At 45.3% G+C, this 17,024-nt stretch overlaps 1 protein-coding gene across 2 annotated transcripts; it reads left to right on the forward strand.

The window, feature by feature from the left end:
• Positions 1–2,604: 2,604 nt before the first annotated feature.
• On the forward strand, positions 2,605–17,006 carry POLE2 (DNA polymerase epsilon 2, accessory subunit). Of its 2 annotated transcripts, none has more exons than XM_066189184.1 (19): positions 2,605–2,710; positions 4,338–4,438; positions 5,264–5,339; positions 6,321–6,398; positions 7,096–7,189; positions 7,508–7,630; positions 7,877–7,960; positions 8,461–8,516; positions 8,898–8,947; positions 9,841–9,913; positions 10,330–10,502; positions 12,071–12,160; positions 12,352–12,406; positions 12,748–12,807; positions 12,907–12,984; positions 13,341–13,449; positions 15,500–15,676; positions 16,071–16,138; positions 16,873–17,006. In XM_066189184.1, exons 1-19 carry the CDS (start codon positions 2,634–2,636, stop codon positions 16,889–16,891), a joined length of 1,641 nt encoding a protein of 546 aa, XP_066045281.1. In that variant the 5' UTR covers positions 2,605–2,633; the 3' UTR covers positions 16,892–17,006. The 2 variants fall into 2 exon arrangements, with proteins under 2 accessions (XP_066045281.1, XP_066045282.1); XM_066189185.1 differs by having other exon boundaries at positions 7,556–7,630.
• The last annotated feature ends 18 nt before the right edge of the window (positions 17,007–17,024 follow it).

Here is a 17,024-nt window from a genome sequence, read left to right on the forward strand (position 1 = left end):
TTCAAGGCCAGCTTGGACGGGATTTGGAGCACCCCGGGATAGTGGAAGATGTCCCTGCCCATGGCAGCGGTGTAATGAGATGGGATTTAATGTCCCTTCCAAGCCCAAACCATTCCATGATCCTGTGGATTCTGTGATAAGACAAGCACAGCAGAACTTCCCGTCTCTCTGGAGGTGAGACAAGCCACGCTGCTGCCACAAACAGCAGCTGGTGTTATTTAAACAGTTGGACAGTTCCAGTTCTTACTCTGTTTTATCAACGACTGAGTCAGTTCCAGCTGAACTCTGTGTCCAGCTGGAATTATTGGAATTCAAAATAAAACAGGTACAGCTCTTTAGAAATAGTAGAACTTGGGAGAAATGTGCACTTTAGCATTTTATAAAAGGGCACCAGAAAGTAACTGTAAAGATTTTCTCGTGACAGTAGGACATACACTTCCTGCGTTGGAACTAGGAGAGAAGATGTTAATTATTCACATTGATAAACTGGTAATATTAAATCACAGAATCTCCTGAATTGGAAGAGACCCACAGGGATCAGCCAGTGCAGCTCCTGTCCCTGCACAGACCCCCCAGCAATCCCTCCCTGGGCATCCCTGGGTATCCAAACACTCCTGGAGCTCTGGCAGCTTTGGGAATGTCACCATTCCCTGGGGAGCCTGGGCAGTGCCCAGCACCCTCTGGGGGAAGAACCTTTCCCTGAAATCCAGCCTAAACCTCCCCTGGCACAGCTCCAGGTATTCTCTCAGTGGTGACACAGAGATCAGCACCTGTCCTGAACCCTTAAAATGAGGCAATGTCCTGATGGTGCATTGGGCTGGTGGTTAAAATGCAGGAGTCAGCATTTGGAAGAGGTAAAAAAAACCCCAAAACCAAACAAAAAAACCCCCATGGGAAGCAGAGCAACTCTATCTATAGATCTCCAGGTCAGGTAGAGCTGCAATGTGCTGTCTCAGGAGATGGGATTTTGCCAGTGGAGCAGTGACAGACATGAAAACGAGCTGTTTTGTCAGTGTAACAAAACAATTCCATGGATCCAGGTAGATGCACGCTGGCTGATCCTGGACCACTGGGCTCTCTCCAGCTGCCGTGATGTCCAGCAAAGCCACGGGAGGTGCTGGAGACAAAGATCTGGGCATGGCTTGCAGAGCTCCAGATGGCTCAGTGAAACACAAGTCTGCAGCTCATGCTGGAACACTTTTATATCTCCGGTGGGAGGCTCCAGGCAACCTAAGAGAGCCCCCAAATCCAGCAGGATGCTGTAGGAATGTAAAGCTTTACATTCCCTGTTTGGTCATGGCTTTAGAGAAGACTATTTTTGGACGAGGGGCACGTCCCTTCTCCAGGTGCACCTTCCTTCATGTGGCGAGACAGGAGCTGAATGGCAAGATCAGGTTTTCTCAGAAGGAGAATAAGCAGTAATTTTAGCAAATGATGGTACTTATGTAAGAATTGGGCTTATAATTTGCACCTAGCTGCATGCCTGCAACGAAAAATGAATCATATTTCCTGCCAAAATAGCTGAGACCTGTCAGATGGCAGCTTTTTGTCTGAAGAGAGCAGCAGCAGCTTCACCCATGAGCTCACTCCCCCGATGAGGAGCGATTGTAAATTATGCAATTGAGAACGGGCTACAGAAAATAGCTGACATTTTCTGTCTGTCTTTTAAATCCCTGCAGTTTTCCGATCAAACTCTCTTTCTAGAGTTGCTTTGTGAGCCTTCTGTGGAGAATCAGGCTGTACTTTGAGAGATGGCGACGAGTGTTTGAATGAAGTATCAGGTGGTTTTCATGTGGAGGGAAGGCAGCTACGCCACAGTCCTGGAACTTTCCCTGGATTCCTGGCAGTGTCCAAGGCCAGGTTGGATGAGGCTTGGAGCAAGCTGGGATAGTGGAAAGTATCTCCATCCATGGCAGAGGGTGGGATGAGATGAGTTTTAAGGTTTCTTCGCATCCAAACCACCCTGGGATTCTGTGATTATGTACAAGCAGCCCTGGAGAGCATCCTGTGCTCGCAGGACCAATTCACAGCCAGATGCATTTGATGGATACCATGGATATCCGTGGATAATTGTATTGGGTAACTTGTGTCAGTCACAGCAAGGGTCTTTTTATGGAATCAGGGAATTGTTTAGGTCGGAAAAGCCCTCTATGAACGTGGAGTCTGCCAAGGCCACCACTGCCCCATGTCCCCATGCGCCACATCCACACGGTGTTTAAATCTTCCCAAGGACGGGGACTCCAGCACTGCCCTGGAAGCCCGTCTCAGGGATGGACAGCCCTTTCCATGGAGGAATTCCTGCTGATGCCCAGCCTGAGGCCGTTCCCTCTCCTCCTGTCCCCTGGGAGCAGAGCCTGCCCTGGCTGTCCTCCTGTGCAGAGCCACCAGGTCCCCCCCGAGCCTCCTTTCCTCCAGGCTCAGCCCCTTGCCCAGCTCGCTCGGGAATCCTCCAGCCCCTTCCTCATCTCCATTCCCTTCCCTGGCCGCGCTCCGGCCCCTCCGTGTCCCCTGTGCCGAGTGGCCCGGCGGTGCCCCAGCGCAGGGCACGGCTCCCCAGGGAGCGGGGCCGCGCCCGGCTCCTCCCGCGGCGGGGCCGGCCCGGCTGAGGGGGCGGCCCGGCCGCCCTCGGCGCCATGGCCGCCATGGAGCCCGAGCGGCTGCGGCGCCGCCTGAGCTCCGCGTTCCGGCTGCGGGGGCTCGTCCTGCGCCCGTGAGTAGCGCCGCGCCCCTTCCTGCCCCGGAGCCGCTCCCGAGCCGCTCCGCCCGCGGGCATCGGCCCCGCGATGGGGTCGGGGCCGCTCCGCATCCCGCGCCGCGCCTCCCCGGGATGTGCTGCTGCTGCTGCTTTTCCCGCCTCTTCCTCCTTCCCTCAGCTTCGAGCCTCCTCCGGAGTCATCTTCTGCCTGCCCTGCTGCCCCGGGCCCTTCCTTCTCTTCTCCGTCCGTCCCTCTCATGGCTGGGTGCCGCCGAAAGCTGCCCGTGGTCTCCCCCCGAGCCCTCCCTGGTGCTGGTGCCGGGTGTTGAATTGAGGGGTTTTTTTTGTCTGCCGCTGACCCTGACAACTCTGCCATCTCTTTTCCGAGCAACACGTGCTCAGCTGGAGGAAGGAACGGCATTTCTAAAGACGGGAACGGTGTATTTCCAAATATAACAGGATGTATTATTTAGGGAGGCCAAGGTCAATGACAAGGGATTCCCGCTTGCAGTGGAAGGTGTTGTGGTTTATAAGAGGCTGGGTCTCTTACAAACTCTTATAAATTCATCCCTCTTATTTTCCCTCTCTTTCTCGTGTGTTAATTAAATTCTCTCTGTCGTGGATGGGATGTGATTATTTTGGGCAGTGCCCCGCTACTTTCATTAGAGAGGAGCGCAAGTGCTCAACTCCCGACTCCACAGTTCCTTGAGCTGAGACATCCTGAGGGTCAGGCTGATGCCAGCAGATGACATTAATAAGAAAATTAGGGGTTTTTTAATGTGAGACTCTAGTCTAAGGTTGAGGGAAGAACCGGATTTCTAAACCTCGCGTTATTGAGAATTAAAATAACTCCACTTTCAAAGATATTGATAAACTGGAGCAGATCCTGTGGGGGCTCTTGGGGGCTGTTTTGGGCTGCGGGCTGTGGTGTGTGAGGGAGGCAGGAGGAGCTGGAAGCTCTGCTCTGGTGACATCCCAGCTTCAGATCTGGAGTCCAAAAATGAGAGGGATGTGGAGAAGTCCAGAGAGGCCCTGGAGCTGCTCCAAGGGCTGGGAATGTTCCCCTGGAGAGGAGGAGGCTCCAGGGAGAGCTCAGAGCCCCTGGCAGGGCCTGAAGGGGCTCCAGGAGAGCTGGAGAGGGACTGGGGACAAGGGATGGAGGGACAGGACACAGGGAATGGCTTTAGGCTGGAAAAGGGGAGATTTGGGTGGGATATTGGGAAGGAATTCCTGGCTGGGATGGAATTCCAGAGAAGCTGTGGCTGTCCCTGCATCCCTGGAAGTGTCCAAGGCCAGGCTGGATGGGGTTTGGAGCAGCCTGGGACAGTGGGAGGTGTCCCTGTCATGGCAGGGAGTTGGAATGGGATGGGATTTAATGTCCCTTCAAACCCAAACCATTCTGGGATTCTGTGATCAGAGGGTCAGAGAACCTGACATGGAGAGGATGTGAAGGATTTGGGGATTTTTTTAGCCTCAGGAAGGGAAGATTGGTGAGGAGCTAATCCCAGTCTTCCAAAAAGTGAGAAGTCTTCTCAAGGACGCACAGTGGCAAGAGACAACGGGCACAAGTTTAATTTAATTATTCACACACGTTGAACTGTTGGACATGAATTGCTTTTTGTCCTTTCTCCTGTGGGATCAGGGATGCCCTGAAGTACCTCACTGAGGCTTTCCAGTCCACCAGTGAGGGAGAACTTGACGATGTAATCGAAAATGTCATCGATGCCGTTGAAAAGCAATCTTGTGAGTAAACAATTTCTTTCCCTTGGGCCAGTTTTCCTGGCATTTCTGGTGTTCTCAAGGCAGAGAGAGTTCCTGGCAGCAGAGGCACTGAGGTGTCATTGTTGATTGAGATAAATGTGGTTTTTGGCCTTTTGTTTTGGTTGAGCACTGAAGCTTACAATGTCAGCGGAAGACATTTGTGCCATTTAAAGAGTTGGCAGTGCAGAATATCCTGGCTTTTCCGAGAGTGGCAACATCTTTTCAGTGACAGTTACCGAAGGTTTGCGTGGACATGGTTGTACCTCAAACTGTGATTTTAAAATGTTAAAATGTTAAAATGGAGAGAGACTGTTTACACGTGGAATGACAGGACACAGGGAATGGCTTCCCACTGGGATATTTTGAAAGAATTCTTACCTGTGAGGGTGGGGAGGCCTTCAAACTAATTTCAATTATCAGTTTAAATCCATGAAAGCAATGTGCCCATCTCCAGAAGTCGTGCTGGAATACTTATGGCAGCAATGCTCTGGAACCAAATCAACCTCCAGAATGTGATAGCTCAGCTCTCACACATTTGCGATATATTTGGCAGCTTTGCATGAAATAAAAGTGTCTTGTTCTACATGTTTAGGGAATTCAGGGTGGGCACAGTGTGCGGGGGATATTTATTTCCCAGGAATGTGTCCTTTTGGTGGCCATATTAACTGATCCGTCCGTGTGTCATTACAGAAAATGTTTATTATTTGTGTGTATTCCTGTGAGGAGACTCAGCCATTTTACATGAAATTCTTGGAGACCCACTTCCCTCCTTGCTGCAGGTTTCATTGTAGGGATTTTTCTTTCCAGTGTCATCCAACATGATTGAGCAGCCCGTGGTGGAAGCAGCTGTGCAGGAATGCAGCCGGGGCCCGGATGACGCCATGTAGGGTGACACTTTTAATTTGACTGGGAGTTCTGGGAGCTGCTGTCATTTCCTTGTTCCTCCTGGGGAAGTGAATGCCAGAGCCATGCATTTTCTGCATTTCCTGCAGTTTCTGCAGAGCTCCGGGTGCTGTCATTGCTCTGTGGGTTTGCCTTCCTGGTGCTGCCTTTTCCCCAGGGGGTTCTGAATTTAATCTGGCTTTCTGGAATTGAGCATCTGGGCTTGTGTGTGGTGTGTGCCACAGGTTGAATATTAACCAACATTTCCCTCCAAAGCTTTATTTGCTTTGCCCTGCAGGAAAGTTATCTCAGGTTGGTTTTTGTTCCTTTCTTCTCTGAAAGCACTTTGGAGAAACTTTTCCTCTGGGGTAGCTGCTCCTGCTTTTTTGTTTAGTTTTTTGAAGCCCCGCATGATTTCCCTTCTGTGATAACAAAGTTGTTGAGAAATCACTGGAGTTTCTTTGTGATCCTGATGGATGTGTTTCCTTTGGTGATGCAGAGCATGAAAGGAGATGGTTTGCTGGGCATGTCAGTTAGATCCTGTCGTCCCACAGCCTCTTCTCAGGATGGAGAAAATTTGGGTTTAGCTTTGCTCCTTGCCCTTGGAATCTTTGTGATGCAGATGGTTTGAGTGGGACTTGACTTTGTGGTGCTTTTTTATACTTAATGTAGGGTTGTTTTGTTTTTTTTTTGCTGCAGAAGTGAAGAGAAATCCATATGTACAGATTCTGAGTACAGAATCCTGAAGGAAAAGCTCTACAGATCACAGGGACAAATCTTTTTAATTATTTAACTAGAAGATGCACGAGAAAATGAAATAGAAAATAGAATATAAAGTAGAGAAATGGTGGGGATAGTGAACAAAACAAATGTCATTTCATCCAGCAGATTTGTTAGCTCGTTTCATCCACCTCCTGGAATGACAGAGTGGTTTTGGTTGCAAGGTCACATTCAGTTAATGCTGTGACTGTTCTTGTTTCAGAGAAAATGTTTTCAACATCATTGGAGCCTTTGACATTCCACGTTTTATTTATAATTCCGAGAGAAAGAAGTTTCTGCCGTAAGTCTCCCATATTTTCAGTTCCAAGCACTTCTTTTCTAAGAACAAAGCCTCTATTTCTATAGGATAAATCTGATTTTAATCTTTCCCTCTTGTCTCTGCTCAGCTGAAGCCTGAGTGAGAAAGGTAATAAATGTTTAAGACCATAAAGCAAGTTTATGTTGCCTAATGAATAAAAAAGACAGTGAGGCTAAGGACATACATCACTAAAGATAGTTTGGGGTTCTTTTTTTGTCACATTGGGCTGTTTAAATTTATTTCTGTAATAAATTTGATATGCCTGTTGCCTGTATTTATTTCTTAGGCTGTATCTTGCAGCTCCCTGAAGCTCCTGGGGGGTTTCTAAGGAGAGCTCCAAATGGTGAAAAAGAAAAATTAGGAGCAGCTGGTGAGAAACTGGAGGAATAATGCTTTTATCCACAGCTGCTTAAAGGCATAACTGCTTTTTTTAAAGTGGATTTCTGCAGAGACCTCTTTGGGTGGGAGGATAAATCTCAAGGCCTGTGGGTCAGAGTGGAGTGAAGTGGATGTAGAGATGCAGAAACACAGGAATTCCTGAGCAGGAACGTCCCTCACGGAGTTCCTAAATCCTGGTGTAGCTTTTACAGCTTCCCAGACCTTTTAGATCAGTAAATCATTTTGGTGTGTGGAATATTCCCTTTTTTTTTTAAACTGTGACTGTGTTAATTCCTTGCAGCCTGTCCATGACTGACCTGCCTGGGCCGAGTTTGTTTGGGACTGCCAGGGACAAGGCAGAGCTGTTCCGGGAGCGCTACTCCATCCTCCAGCAGGTCAGGAGTGTCCACAGGGACGCATCCCACATCTCCTGCCAAAAAACCCATCCTGCTGCTGCACCTCTGTGCCTCCCAGCTTGTCACAAATAACTTCTTTTAGCACTTCGTGACACTTCTTTTAGGCTTGGTTCTATTACCCGGCGCGTTTTTTAGGCTTGGTTTTATTATCTGCCGTTATCGATCATCTGTTTCTTGGGAGCACATTCTTGTCAAAGGGGCTGAATTATTAAGAGTTGCTGGGTGAAATAGAGTAAGAACTTTCTGAAGTGTTTTTGCAGAGTGCTTGTAGCAAACTGGGTTTTTTTTTTTTGACAGTGCTCATTTGTTTTTAAGCTGAATCACTTCAATTTTGGTTTTCTGCAGAGGACTCACAGACATGAGCTGTTCACTCCTTCACCAGTTGTTGCTCATCCCGATGATAGCAAGAGCAAATTCCAGGTAAAAAATCGAGTTCTTTCCGCTTTTAATCCAAATAATCACAGCAGTTCTTTATGCTAGCAGCCATTATTGGGAATCTTCTCCTCAGCCACATTCAGAAATGTGAATTATTTTTGTAATGAGCCCATATCCTCTGGCTCATTTGTGTGTTTGTGTAAAACCAGGTCCTGTGTGGGGCTTTGTCTTGCTTGGGAAAAGGCACCTGGAGAGTTTAATTCTGATTGGATTCTTTGCCTTTGCTCCCAGCTAAAGACAGTAGAAACTCTCTTGGGCAATACAGCTAAAGTGGGAGAAGTGATTGTGCTTGGGATGATCACTCAGCTCAAGGAGGTGAGTTCCTTTTTATTGTGGAGTCTCTGAATCACTGCTCATCCACTGCTATAATACATGAAAAAAAAAGAGAAAACTTAAAATATCTCACACTTTTCCCATTCTAAGAGAATTTCCCACAAGCAGTCAGTGCCAGTGTGTGTGGAAAATGCCTTTCTTTGTCTTCACCCTGTGAAATTTTTAATGTCAGCAACCAGAAGCAGTGAGGATTTTTTGGCACGTCCCTTCTTGACAGGCTGGAGCTTCTAGCGGCTGAGTTTGGACTTGCCAAAGCCCTGGACTGTGATTTTAGGGAGGGAAGCACCAGCAATCCCAACTGCAGCAGCTCCCAGGGAAGCTGCTGAGATACATTTACTATAAACTACATTATTTTCAGTTCTTGCCAGCTTAAAACATGAAACCCAACCAAATTATTTCAAAATGCTGGCTGATAGATGCTTCTGATGGAAGCATTGGTGTGTTTGGTGTATTTGGCTTTATTAATGGATCCTGTTTTTTAGGGGAAGTATTTCCTAGAAGACCCCACGGGAGTGGTCCAGCTGGACCTTAGTAAAGCCATATCCTTTTGCTGTGATGGAAGAGCTGGAGGAATCTCCTGTAGACCTGCAGGGTTTTAAATTGAACAGCAAATCAATTTAAAATTGTACACTGAGGGTTGCAGCTCTGTCTTTCTCCTTCATTTCCGATTCCTTGGCTGCTGCAGCTCCTGCCTTTCTCTTGGACGTGGTCACTTCTCCTCCCCATGGAAGCAGAGCCTGTTCCAGTTCCTGGGTTCTCTTACCTGCTCAGGTATCGGGGAATTTCCAGGCTCTCCAGGCAGCCTGTGAACTTTCAGTGCTGTCCAAACCTATTACACCAGCTGGAAAGCAAATTTTGGTAAAGAAAAACAAAACCTACTTGAAATCTAAGAAAAAACACATTCCTTAACCTTCCTGCACCAGTTCCACAGTGGGTTATACACTGAATCCTGCTTTGTTCTGGCGGAAGGTAAAGCAGACTGGGTTTCTTTTTTAGCTTGTAATAAATGACTCTGCTGATTTGTTACAGATGTGGCTGAGCAGAGGAGTCTCATTTGGGTGACCAGCAGTGAGTTTGTGCCTGGGGTTTTTGGCCTTCAGCTTTTGCTGTGACCTCCGGAGGCAGAGAGGAGGAATTTGAGGGTGTTGGGTCATGTGAAGGTCTGGAGCAGCTTTGAGGATTGGCCCCAGCATGCTTGGGAGAAGTTATGACTGGATTAGGAAGGCAGCCTAGAATAACCAAAGGAGTGATTTAACGATCTGAAAACGCAGCTTTGTGCTGGCAAAGCTTTAATGAGGCTTCTCATTAGGGTGATGTAAGAGCTTGCAGTTTCGGAGCCTTGTTTTAGCAAAAAAAAAAAAAAAGAAAAAGGCTATTTCTGTATGTAGAATGTTCCTCCGTGCAAGATTCATGATCTCAGTCTGTTTTCTGGTGTGTTTTATGTTTGTAAGTAGAAGTTGGGAGCAGAAATGAGAGTGGGGATAAACAAACATCATGGCCCAGTTCCTTCTGTTCTCAACAGTGGGCTTCGAGTCAAGCAGCAGTTGGATGGGGCCAGCAAAATATGATTCCTGTTGCCCCGCATCCCTCCTCCTTGGCTTGGGGGGGTTGTTCATGTGGCTGTGCAGCAAATCCATTCACAGGAGTGGCTGGGGTTTAAAAAGAAAACGTTGATTTCTTGCTCAGCCCTTTTTCCACGTGGATCATTCCGTGCCCTGGTTCTGTGGAGCTGCCACAAGAGAGGGATTGATGGAGGCTGGGACTGGCAGTGCAGCACAGCTGCCAGCTCTCTGACTAATGTCTGGGACATGATGCTCTTAGGAAAACTTGAAGGGTTATTTTGCTGTTCCAAACCCTCCTAGGTTGGTATGAAGATGAAGTTTTCCATGTGAACGCGTTTGGATTTCCGCCCACCGAGCCTTCTGCCACCACGAGGTACAAAAAGTGACTTCTGGCAGCCTCACGCCATGTTTTCCTATGGGTTTCTAAGGAGGATCGTTGTTATTTTGTAATTTCTCTGCCATTCAAGTGTGTTATTTTTCCTCCTCTCCAAGTGCTTTAAAATAAATATCGTTTGAAGGGAGCAGTTCTGGGACTTGCAGGCACTAAAACCTGTAACGTTGGCAGAAAAACCCTTCCAAAGGCCTTTGGGTTCTGCACATTAATGGAAATTGGCATGTATTGCCCTCCTCAATTGCAAGGCCAGGTAACTGGTACATGGGAATGATAAATTCCTTGTTGCTGAGAGAATGGATCCCTGGGATAGTGGAAGGTGTCCCTGGGATGGGGTGAGCTTTAAGGGCCCTTCCAACCCAAATCCACATTCTAACTGGAGCATTTTCATGATGCAGAGCCTTCTATGGGAATATCAACTTCTTTGGAGGGCCCTCCTCATCCTCGGTGAAGGCTTCTGCAAAGCTGAAGCAGCTGGAGGAGGAGAATGAGGATGCCATGTTTGTGTTTGTGTCTGACGTGTGGCTGGACCAGGCTGAGGTGCTGGAGAAGCTCCGCGTGATGTTTGCAGGTGGGTGAGAATTGCCTTCACTCTGAACCTTGCTCTGAACCTTGTTTTCATAAATTCTCAGTGCAAACAGTGTTTTGAGCAGCTGCCATTTCCTGGGCTGGGATAAGAATGTTTCCCTTGCTCCTCGGAGTTCTTCCTGGGCTTAGCTTAAAGACAACTCCTTAGTTCAGAGAGGTGAATGTTGCTCCCCATTGCCAGAGGGCAGGGATGGGTGGGATATTGGGAAGGAATTCTTGGCTGGGAGGGTGGGAAGGGACTGGAATAGAATTCCCAGAGCAGCTGTGGCTGCCCCTGGATCCCTGGAAGTGTCCAAGGCCAGGCTGGATGGGGTTTGGAGCAGGCTGGGATAGTGGAAGGTGTCCCTGCCCATGGCAGGGAGTTGGAATGGGATGGGATTTAAGGTCCCTTCCATCCCAAACCTTTCCAGGATTCTGGGATCAGTAACGTGGACAACACTGGGAAAAACAAACATTTATGAATTGCTCCTTTGTACTACAGCAGTTTTGGAACAGCTTGTGCCTCCTGCCTCGGGCAGAATGGAAGTGTGAGAGAGGGACTGGTTTAAAAACAACCCAGGATTCAGGGTGGGAAACTGCTCCTCACCAGAAGGGAACTGGACACAAATCAGCAGAGGCTTGCAGAAGTTACAGATCCAGTTCAGTATCTGGATCAGAGCTGGCAAATCCTGGGGACAAACTGGGCCTGTCCCAGGACTGCAGGTGCTGAGGGCACAAAGGGACTTTGGTCAATGAGATTCCTGTGCTGAGCTCACCTGGCAGAGATGCAGACCTTGCATTTGCTATTTTGAGATTTGAACAGGCAAGTGATAACCTTCTTAATTATAAACTAAATGAGCAGCTGAAGGGGAGAGCAAGGAAAAATATTGATGAGCCATTTCTCTGGGATAAGCAGTTCTGTTCTATTTACCAGCCCCTTTGAAAAGCAGTGAAGTAAATCCAAGTGTGATTCTGTGTGTCAGGAAAATGGAGAGTAACTGGGATGTGAGAGGAATGCCTGAGTAGCTGTTTCTATTTTTATTTCAGGGATGGGAATCAGGTTTCTTTCCCCCCCCCCCCCTTTGCTCTGAAGTGGGTGATGGGCGAGCACTCATCAGATCCTCAAACTGCTCAGGCAATTCCAGTCCCTGTTGCTTTCTAATGCCAAAGGGGGAATTGGATGTTGGGAGAGCCCTTAAATTGGAATGATCATGGAGGTTAATAGCAATCCAGTGCTGCTTGCTTGCTGTTTTCCTCTTGAAGGCAATAATACATTTTAAAGCGGCATTATTTATTATAAATGCACTTTGTATAATTCTCTGCCCGGGTCAGCAGTTGGATACACACAAACACTGCTGGAATAAATGCCAGAGGGCTCCCCTCAAAGTGACATTTGTACATTGCCACCACCTTTTGGAGCTAAAAGCAGCCTGGATCAAGAAAATCAGTCAGGTGTATTAATAGCGGCGGAGCTTGAAGTGCACTTTCAGTTTGCTGCTTTTCCTGGAAGGGGCTGAGTGCTGGAAGATGCTGGAGTGAATGGATGCACTCACGGATCCTCTCTTTTCCCAGGTTATTCCTCTGCACCTCCCACCTGCTTTTTCTTCTGTGGAAATTTTTCATCTGCACCATATGGCAAAAATCAAATCCAGTCCCTGAAAGGTAGGCAAGGCTTTACAAAACAGCCAGACATGTGCGTTGAATTAAAATAAGGATGGCAAACAAATGAAGAGAGCAGAAAAGAAACCCTTTTTTTTTTTTTTTTTAATTTCAGTGCACTGCAGCAGAGGGGGGGATTGATTCACCCAAGGTGTGTTTATTCCTAACCTGGTGTTGTGTCCTGTTTTTCCCAGGTTCTTTGAAGGCTCTGGCAGATATTATATGTGAACATCCCAGCATCCATAAAAGGTACAGAGCAAGGGGGAAAATCTCTTTCTTTTGTGAAGCTTTTCATTCCTTGAAGAAGCTGCGAGTTACCCCGTTTCCTCTGTCTTGTGAGGCAGCTGTGATCAGATAAAAAGCTGGTTTTCTAACAGGCCTGCAGGTTTGTTTGGGAGCAGGATAAGTTTGATTTTATCTAAAATAGCTTGGGCCATGGAAACTGCTAATGAGGGAGCCAAGGTCTCTCCCTGGAATACTTTTCCTGGCTCCTGCTCTCTAAATTCAGAACATCAGACCTAGTTTTTTGGATCGGTTCATATAAAAGAGATTTGTTGAACTTTTTTTTTTTTATTTATTTTTGTTTGCAGTAGTCGATTTGTGTTTGTCCCTGGTCCTGAAGATCCTGGGCCTGGTTCTATTTTACCAAGGTCAGTTTGCTTCACTTCCTCAAAATCTTGGAATTTGGAGTGAAATTGGAGTTAAAGATGGTTAAGAATCTTTGTTGACACCTCTGCTATTTATTTTAGACCCCCCCTGGCTGAAAATATCACTCAGGAATTCAGACAGCTGGTGCCATTTTCAGTTTTCACCACAAATCCCTGCAGGTAACCATGTAACTGCTGTTTTTAAAATTATATATATTTTTAACTAAAAAAATGTTCAGAACTACAGATTTTGGGGGAAATTTGCCTTAATTTTTTTCAAATGAATAGAATTCTTCACTTGCATCAATTGTAACTAGTTTTAAATACATGAATACACAAAAAATCAGTGAAGAAAGGAAGTAATGCTAAAAAAATAAATATTGAATATAAAAATCCTGCTCAGAAGCATCATGTTTTTTTTCTGAAGCAGAAGGGAAAGAATTCTTTTCATTCAATTGTCTGTATTGGAACTTTGTAATGCATCTTCCTCATTTTTAGGTTAAGCTGAATTAATTCCACTGCTGTTCTCCACTCAGGATTCAATACTGCACCCAAGAAATCATCATTTTTCGGGAGGATTTGGTGAACAAAATGTGCAGGAACTGTGTCCGCTTCCCAAGCAGCAACATGGACATTCCCAACCACGTGAGCGAGTTGATTCCACCACTTTGTGCCATGATTTTTGATTTTATTGATCAGCAGGGCTGGATTCTGGGCACTCTGATCCTCGTTCTTGTGACACGTTGTGTGAAGAACCCAGAGGGGTTTTCAGGGGGATTTATACATTTAGTTTTCTTACTTTTTCTTTATTTTGACAGCAAAATAACTCAAAGCATGATAGTCAGAGCAGCCAACTGTGTGTGCACCAACCATCCATGTGCTGCCAAGAAACACTGATTCCTAAAGGCAAATTTTAATGCAGATTTCCATTTTTTAAAGATTTTTTTTTGGGGGGGTTACCCAGTGCCATTTGCAGCAAAGCAGCGGGTCACTTTCTCTAAAATTCATCTGCTTGTTTTGCCTCCTCACTTGGAATTGAAATTTCTCTTCTCACACATCAGCACAGGGCTCTGGGTGGTGGTTCCTTAATGAGTGCACAGCAGGAGCTGATGGGATTTACTGATATAATTGGATGAGAACAATCCAGGTAGTCCTGGCTCACTGCAGTGATGGATGGAGTCTGGTTTTATTTATTTTACAGGGTTTTTTTTGTTTGTTTGTTTGCTTGACTCAGAAAGTTGTTTTAGCTCAGTGTCTCTGTGAACACCCCCCGTGGACACTGAGGTACTTTGGTTTTGGTGGGCACATTTTAATTCCTGACACTTCCCCTGTCCTCATCCAGGGCTTTCCAGGATGGAATCATGAAGGAAATGCAAAACTGCAGCACTTTTCTGCAGGTTGTTTTTGGCACGTTCCACTTTTCCTCTGCCTTTTTTTGCCTATTTTAATTCAGCCATCAGTGTAAAAAGAAAAAAAGGGAGGGGAAAATTGAGGGAAGTTTTGTCACTAAGAAAGGGAAATCATCTGGGAATCAAATGATTTCTTCAGTTCGGGGAAAAGGCTTTTCAAGTGCAGGTCTTGTGGTTAACTGGGAAGCAGTAAGGAAAACAAAAACCAAAAGAAAAGAGAGTTGTGGCACCGAGTGTTTGTTGGGGTTTGTTTCTTTTTGCAGTTTGTAAAGACCATTTCATCCCAGGGGGTAAATGTTTCAAAATTGTGGGGTTTGGGGGGTTTTTTTGCAGTTTGTAAAAACCATTTTATTCCAGGAGATAAATGCTTCAAATGGTTCAAACCAAGTGTTTGTGGGGATTTTCTTTTTCTTTTTTTTGCTATTTGTAAAGACCATTTTATCACGGGGGATAAAATTTGATAAAATTCAAACCAAGTGTTTGAATTTGGGGGTTTTTTTTGCGTTTTTGTTTTTTTTTTGCAGTTTGTAAAGACCATTTTATTCCAGGGGATAAACGTTTTGAAAATTTCAAACCCAAGTGTTTGAATTTGGGGGTTTTTTTGTGTTTTTGGTTTTTTTTTCAGTTTGTAAAGACCATTTTATCCCAGGGGATAAACGCTTCAAATGTTTCAAAACCAAATGTTTGTGAGGTGGTTTTTAATTTTTTTGCAATTTGTAAAGAGCATTTTATCCCAGGGGATAAAAGTTTCAAAACTGTGGGGTTTTGGGGTTTTTTTTGCAGTTTGTAAAGACCATTTTATTCCAGGGGATAAAGTCTTCAAATGTTTCAAAACCAAGTGTTTGTGGGATGTTTAATTTTTTTTGCAATTTGTAAAGACCATTTTGTCACGGGGGATAAATGCTTCAAATGTTTCAAACCAAGTGTTTATGGGGTGAGGGTTTTTTTGCAGTTTGTAAAAACCATTTTATTCCAGGGGATAAACACTTCGAAAGTTTCAAACCAAGTGTTTGGATTTGGGGTGGGTTTTTTTCGTTTTGAGTTTGTAAAGAGCATTTTATCCCAGGTTATAAATACTTCAAAATTGTGGGGTTTTTTTGCATTTTTTAAAGGCCATTTTACACAGAGGATAAATGCTTCAAATGTTTCAAACCGAGCGTTCGTGTGGTGGGTTTTTTTTTTTTTTTTGCAGTTTGTAAAACCCATTTTATTCCAGGAGATAAATGCTTCAAAACCAAGTGTTTGAGGGGTAGTTTTTTTTTTATTATTATTATTATTTTTTGCAGTTTGTCAAGACCATTTTGTCCCAGGGCCACCTGTGCCCGCTGCCTCTGTACGTCAGCCCCGTGTTCTGGGCCTACGACTATTCCCTGAGGGTTTATCCCGTGCCAGACGTGCTGGTCACCGCCGACAAACACGACCCCTTCACCGTCACCAACACTGAGTGCCTCTGCTTCAACCCTGTGAGACCCAAATCCCAGCCTCCTCACCCCCTGCACTGCATTTCCCTCACACAAACGTGGTTTTTCCCTTTTCCGCTGCACTTTCCTCACACAAATGTGATTTTCCTTCCTTTTCCACTGCATTTTCCTCACACAAATGTGGTTTTTTTCTCCTTTTCCTCACACAAACGCGATTTTTTCCCCCTTTTCCACTGCATTTTCCTCAAATGTGTTTTTTCCCCCTTTTTCCACTACATTTTCCTCCCACAAATATGTTTTTTTCCTTCTTTTCCACTGCATTTTCCTCCCACAAATGTGGTTTTCCTCCCTTTTCCTCCCACAAATGTTTTCCCCCCCCTTTTCCGCTGCATTTTCCTCCCACAAATGTGTTTTCTTCCCCCTTTTCCTTCCACAGGGTTCGTTTCCCAGAAGTGGATTTTCCTTCAAGGTGTTCTACCCCTCCAACAAGACAGTTGAAGACAGGTAAATGGATTTTTCTTTTTTTTTCTGGTGTGCTGAGCTTCTGATTATCAGGAGGAGAAATCACAGAAAATCGGTAATATTCGAATGTTCCAGCAGCTTAACTTTACGCTTCACACTGAGGCAGCGTGACGAATTCAAATGCCCAGAACTAAAGCAATAAATGCAGAAATTACAAATATCCATGATGGGGAAGCAGAATCCAAAAGTAAAAGGAGAGATTTTACTGATTTTCAATGATACAGACCTAATTGGGAAGCAGATTTCTTTCTGGGGATGGTGGTTGTTACAAAAATTCATTAAATTTAGGAACAATTTTTGCTTCATTTCGTGATAATCGTCAAGCCCAGAAGCCACTTTCAAGGCTTTGATTTGACGTTTTTAAATCCGCACTGGTTCATTGCACTGAGTAGAAAAAAAAAAGCCAGCTGCAACACCAAGAAAAGTATTAAAATGTATCAAAGGGCTTCAAATGGATGAAAATCTACCTGTTTAAATGATGGTGGAAAAAAAGCATAACTTGAATCCTCTCCTTGTTGGAGACGCCTTCCCAGGGAATTAATAACGGGTCAGCCCATTTAACTTCTACTTGACTGTAAAAAATATCACACCACGAGAGACTTCAGGTCTTTAAATAGTTGAAAACACGACTAAGTCTTTCTTAGATAAATAGAATAGCTTTGTGAAGTATTTTTAAAAGAACCCTTCTAAATACTGTTTTTCTTTGGTATTTTCAGCAAGCTTCAAGGACTCTGAATTCCTGTGGCACTGAACCCACGTGAAGCCAGCTGCGGCCTTTATTTTTTTAACTTGCCTTAAGTTTCATGATGTATTACGGACTTTTTATAATAAATGTCAAAGTCGAAACCGATTTGTTTTGTGCGCAAAC

The sequence above is a fragment of the Chamaea fasciata genome, unplaced genomic scaffold, assembly GCF_029207755.1.
Source record: "Chamaea fasciata isolate MVZ Bird 193981 ecotype frontalis unplaced genomic scaffold, bChaFas1.0.hap1 SCAF_7, whole genome shotgun sequence".
Taxonomy (NCBI): Eukaryota; Metazoa; Chordata; class Aves; order Passeriformes; family Sylviidae; genus Chamaea; species Chamaea fasciata.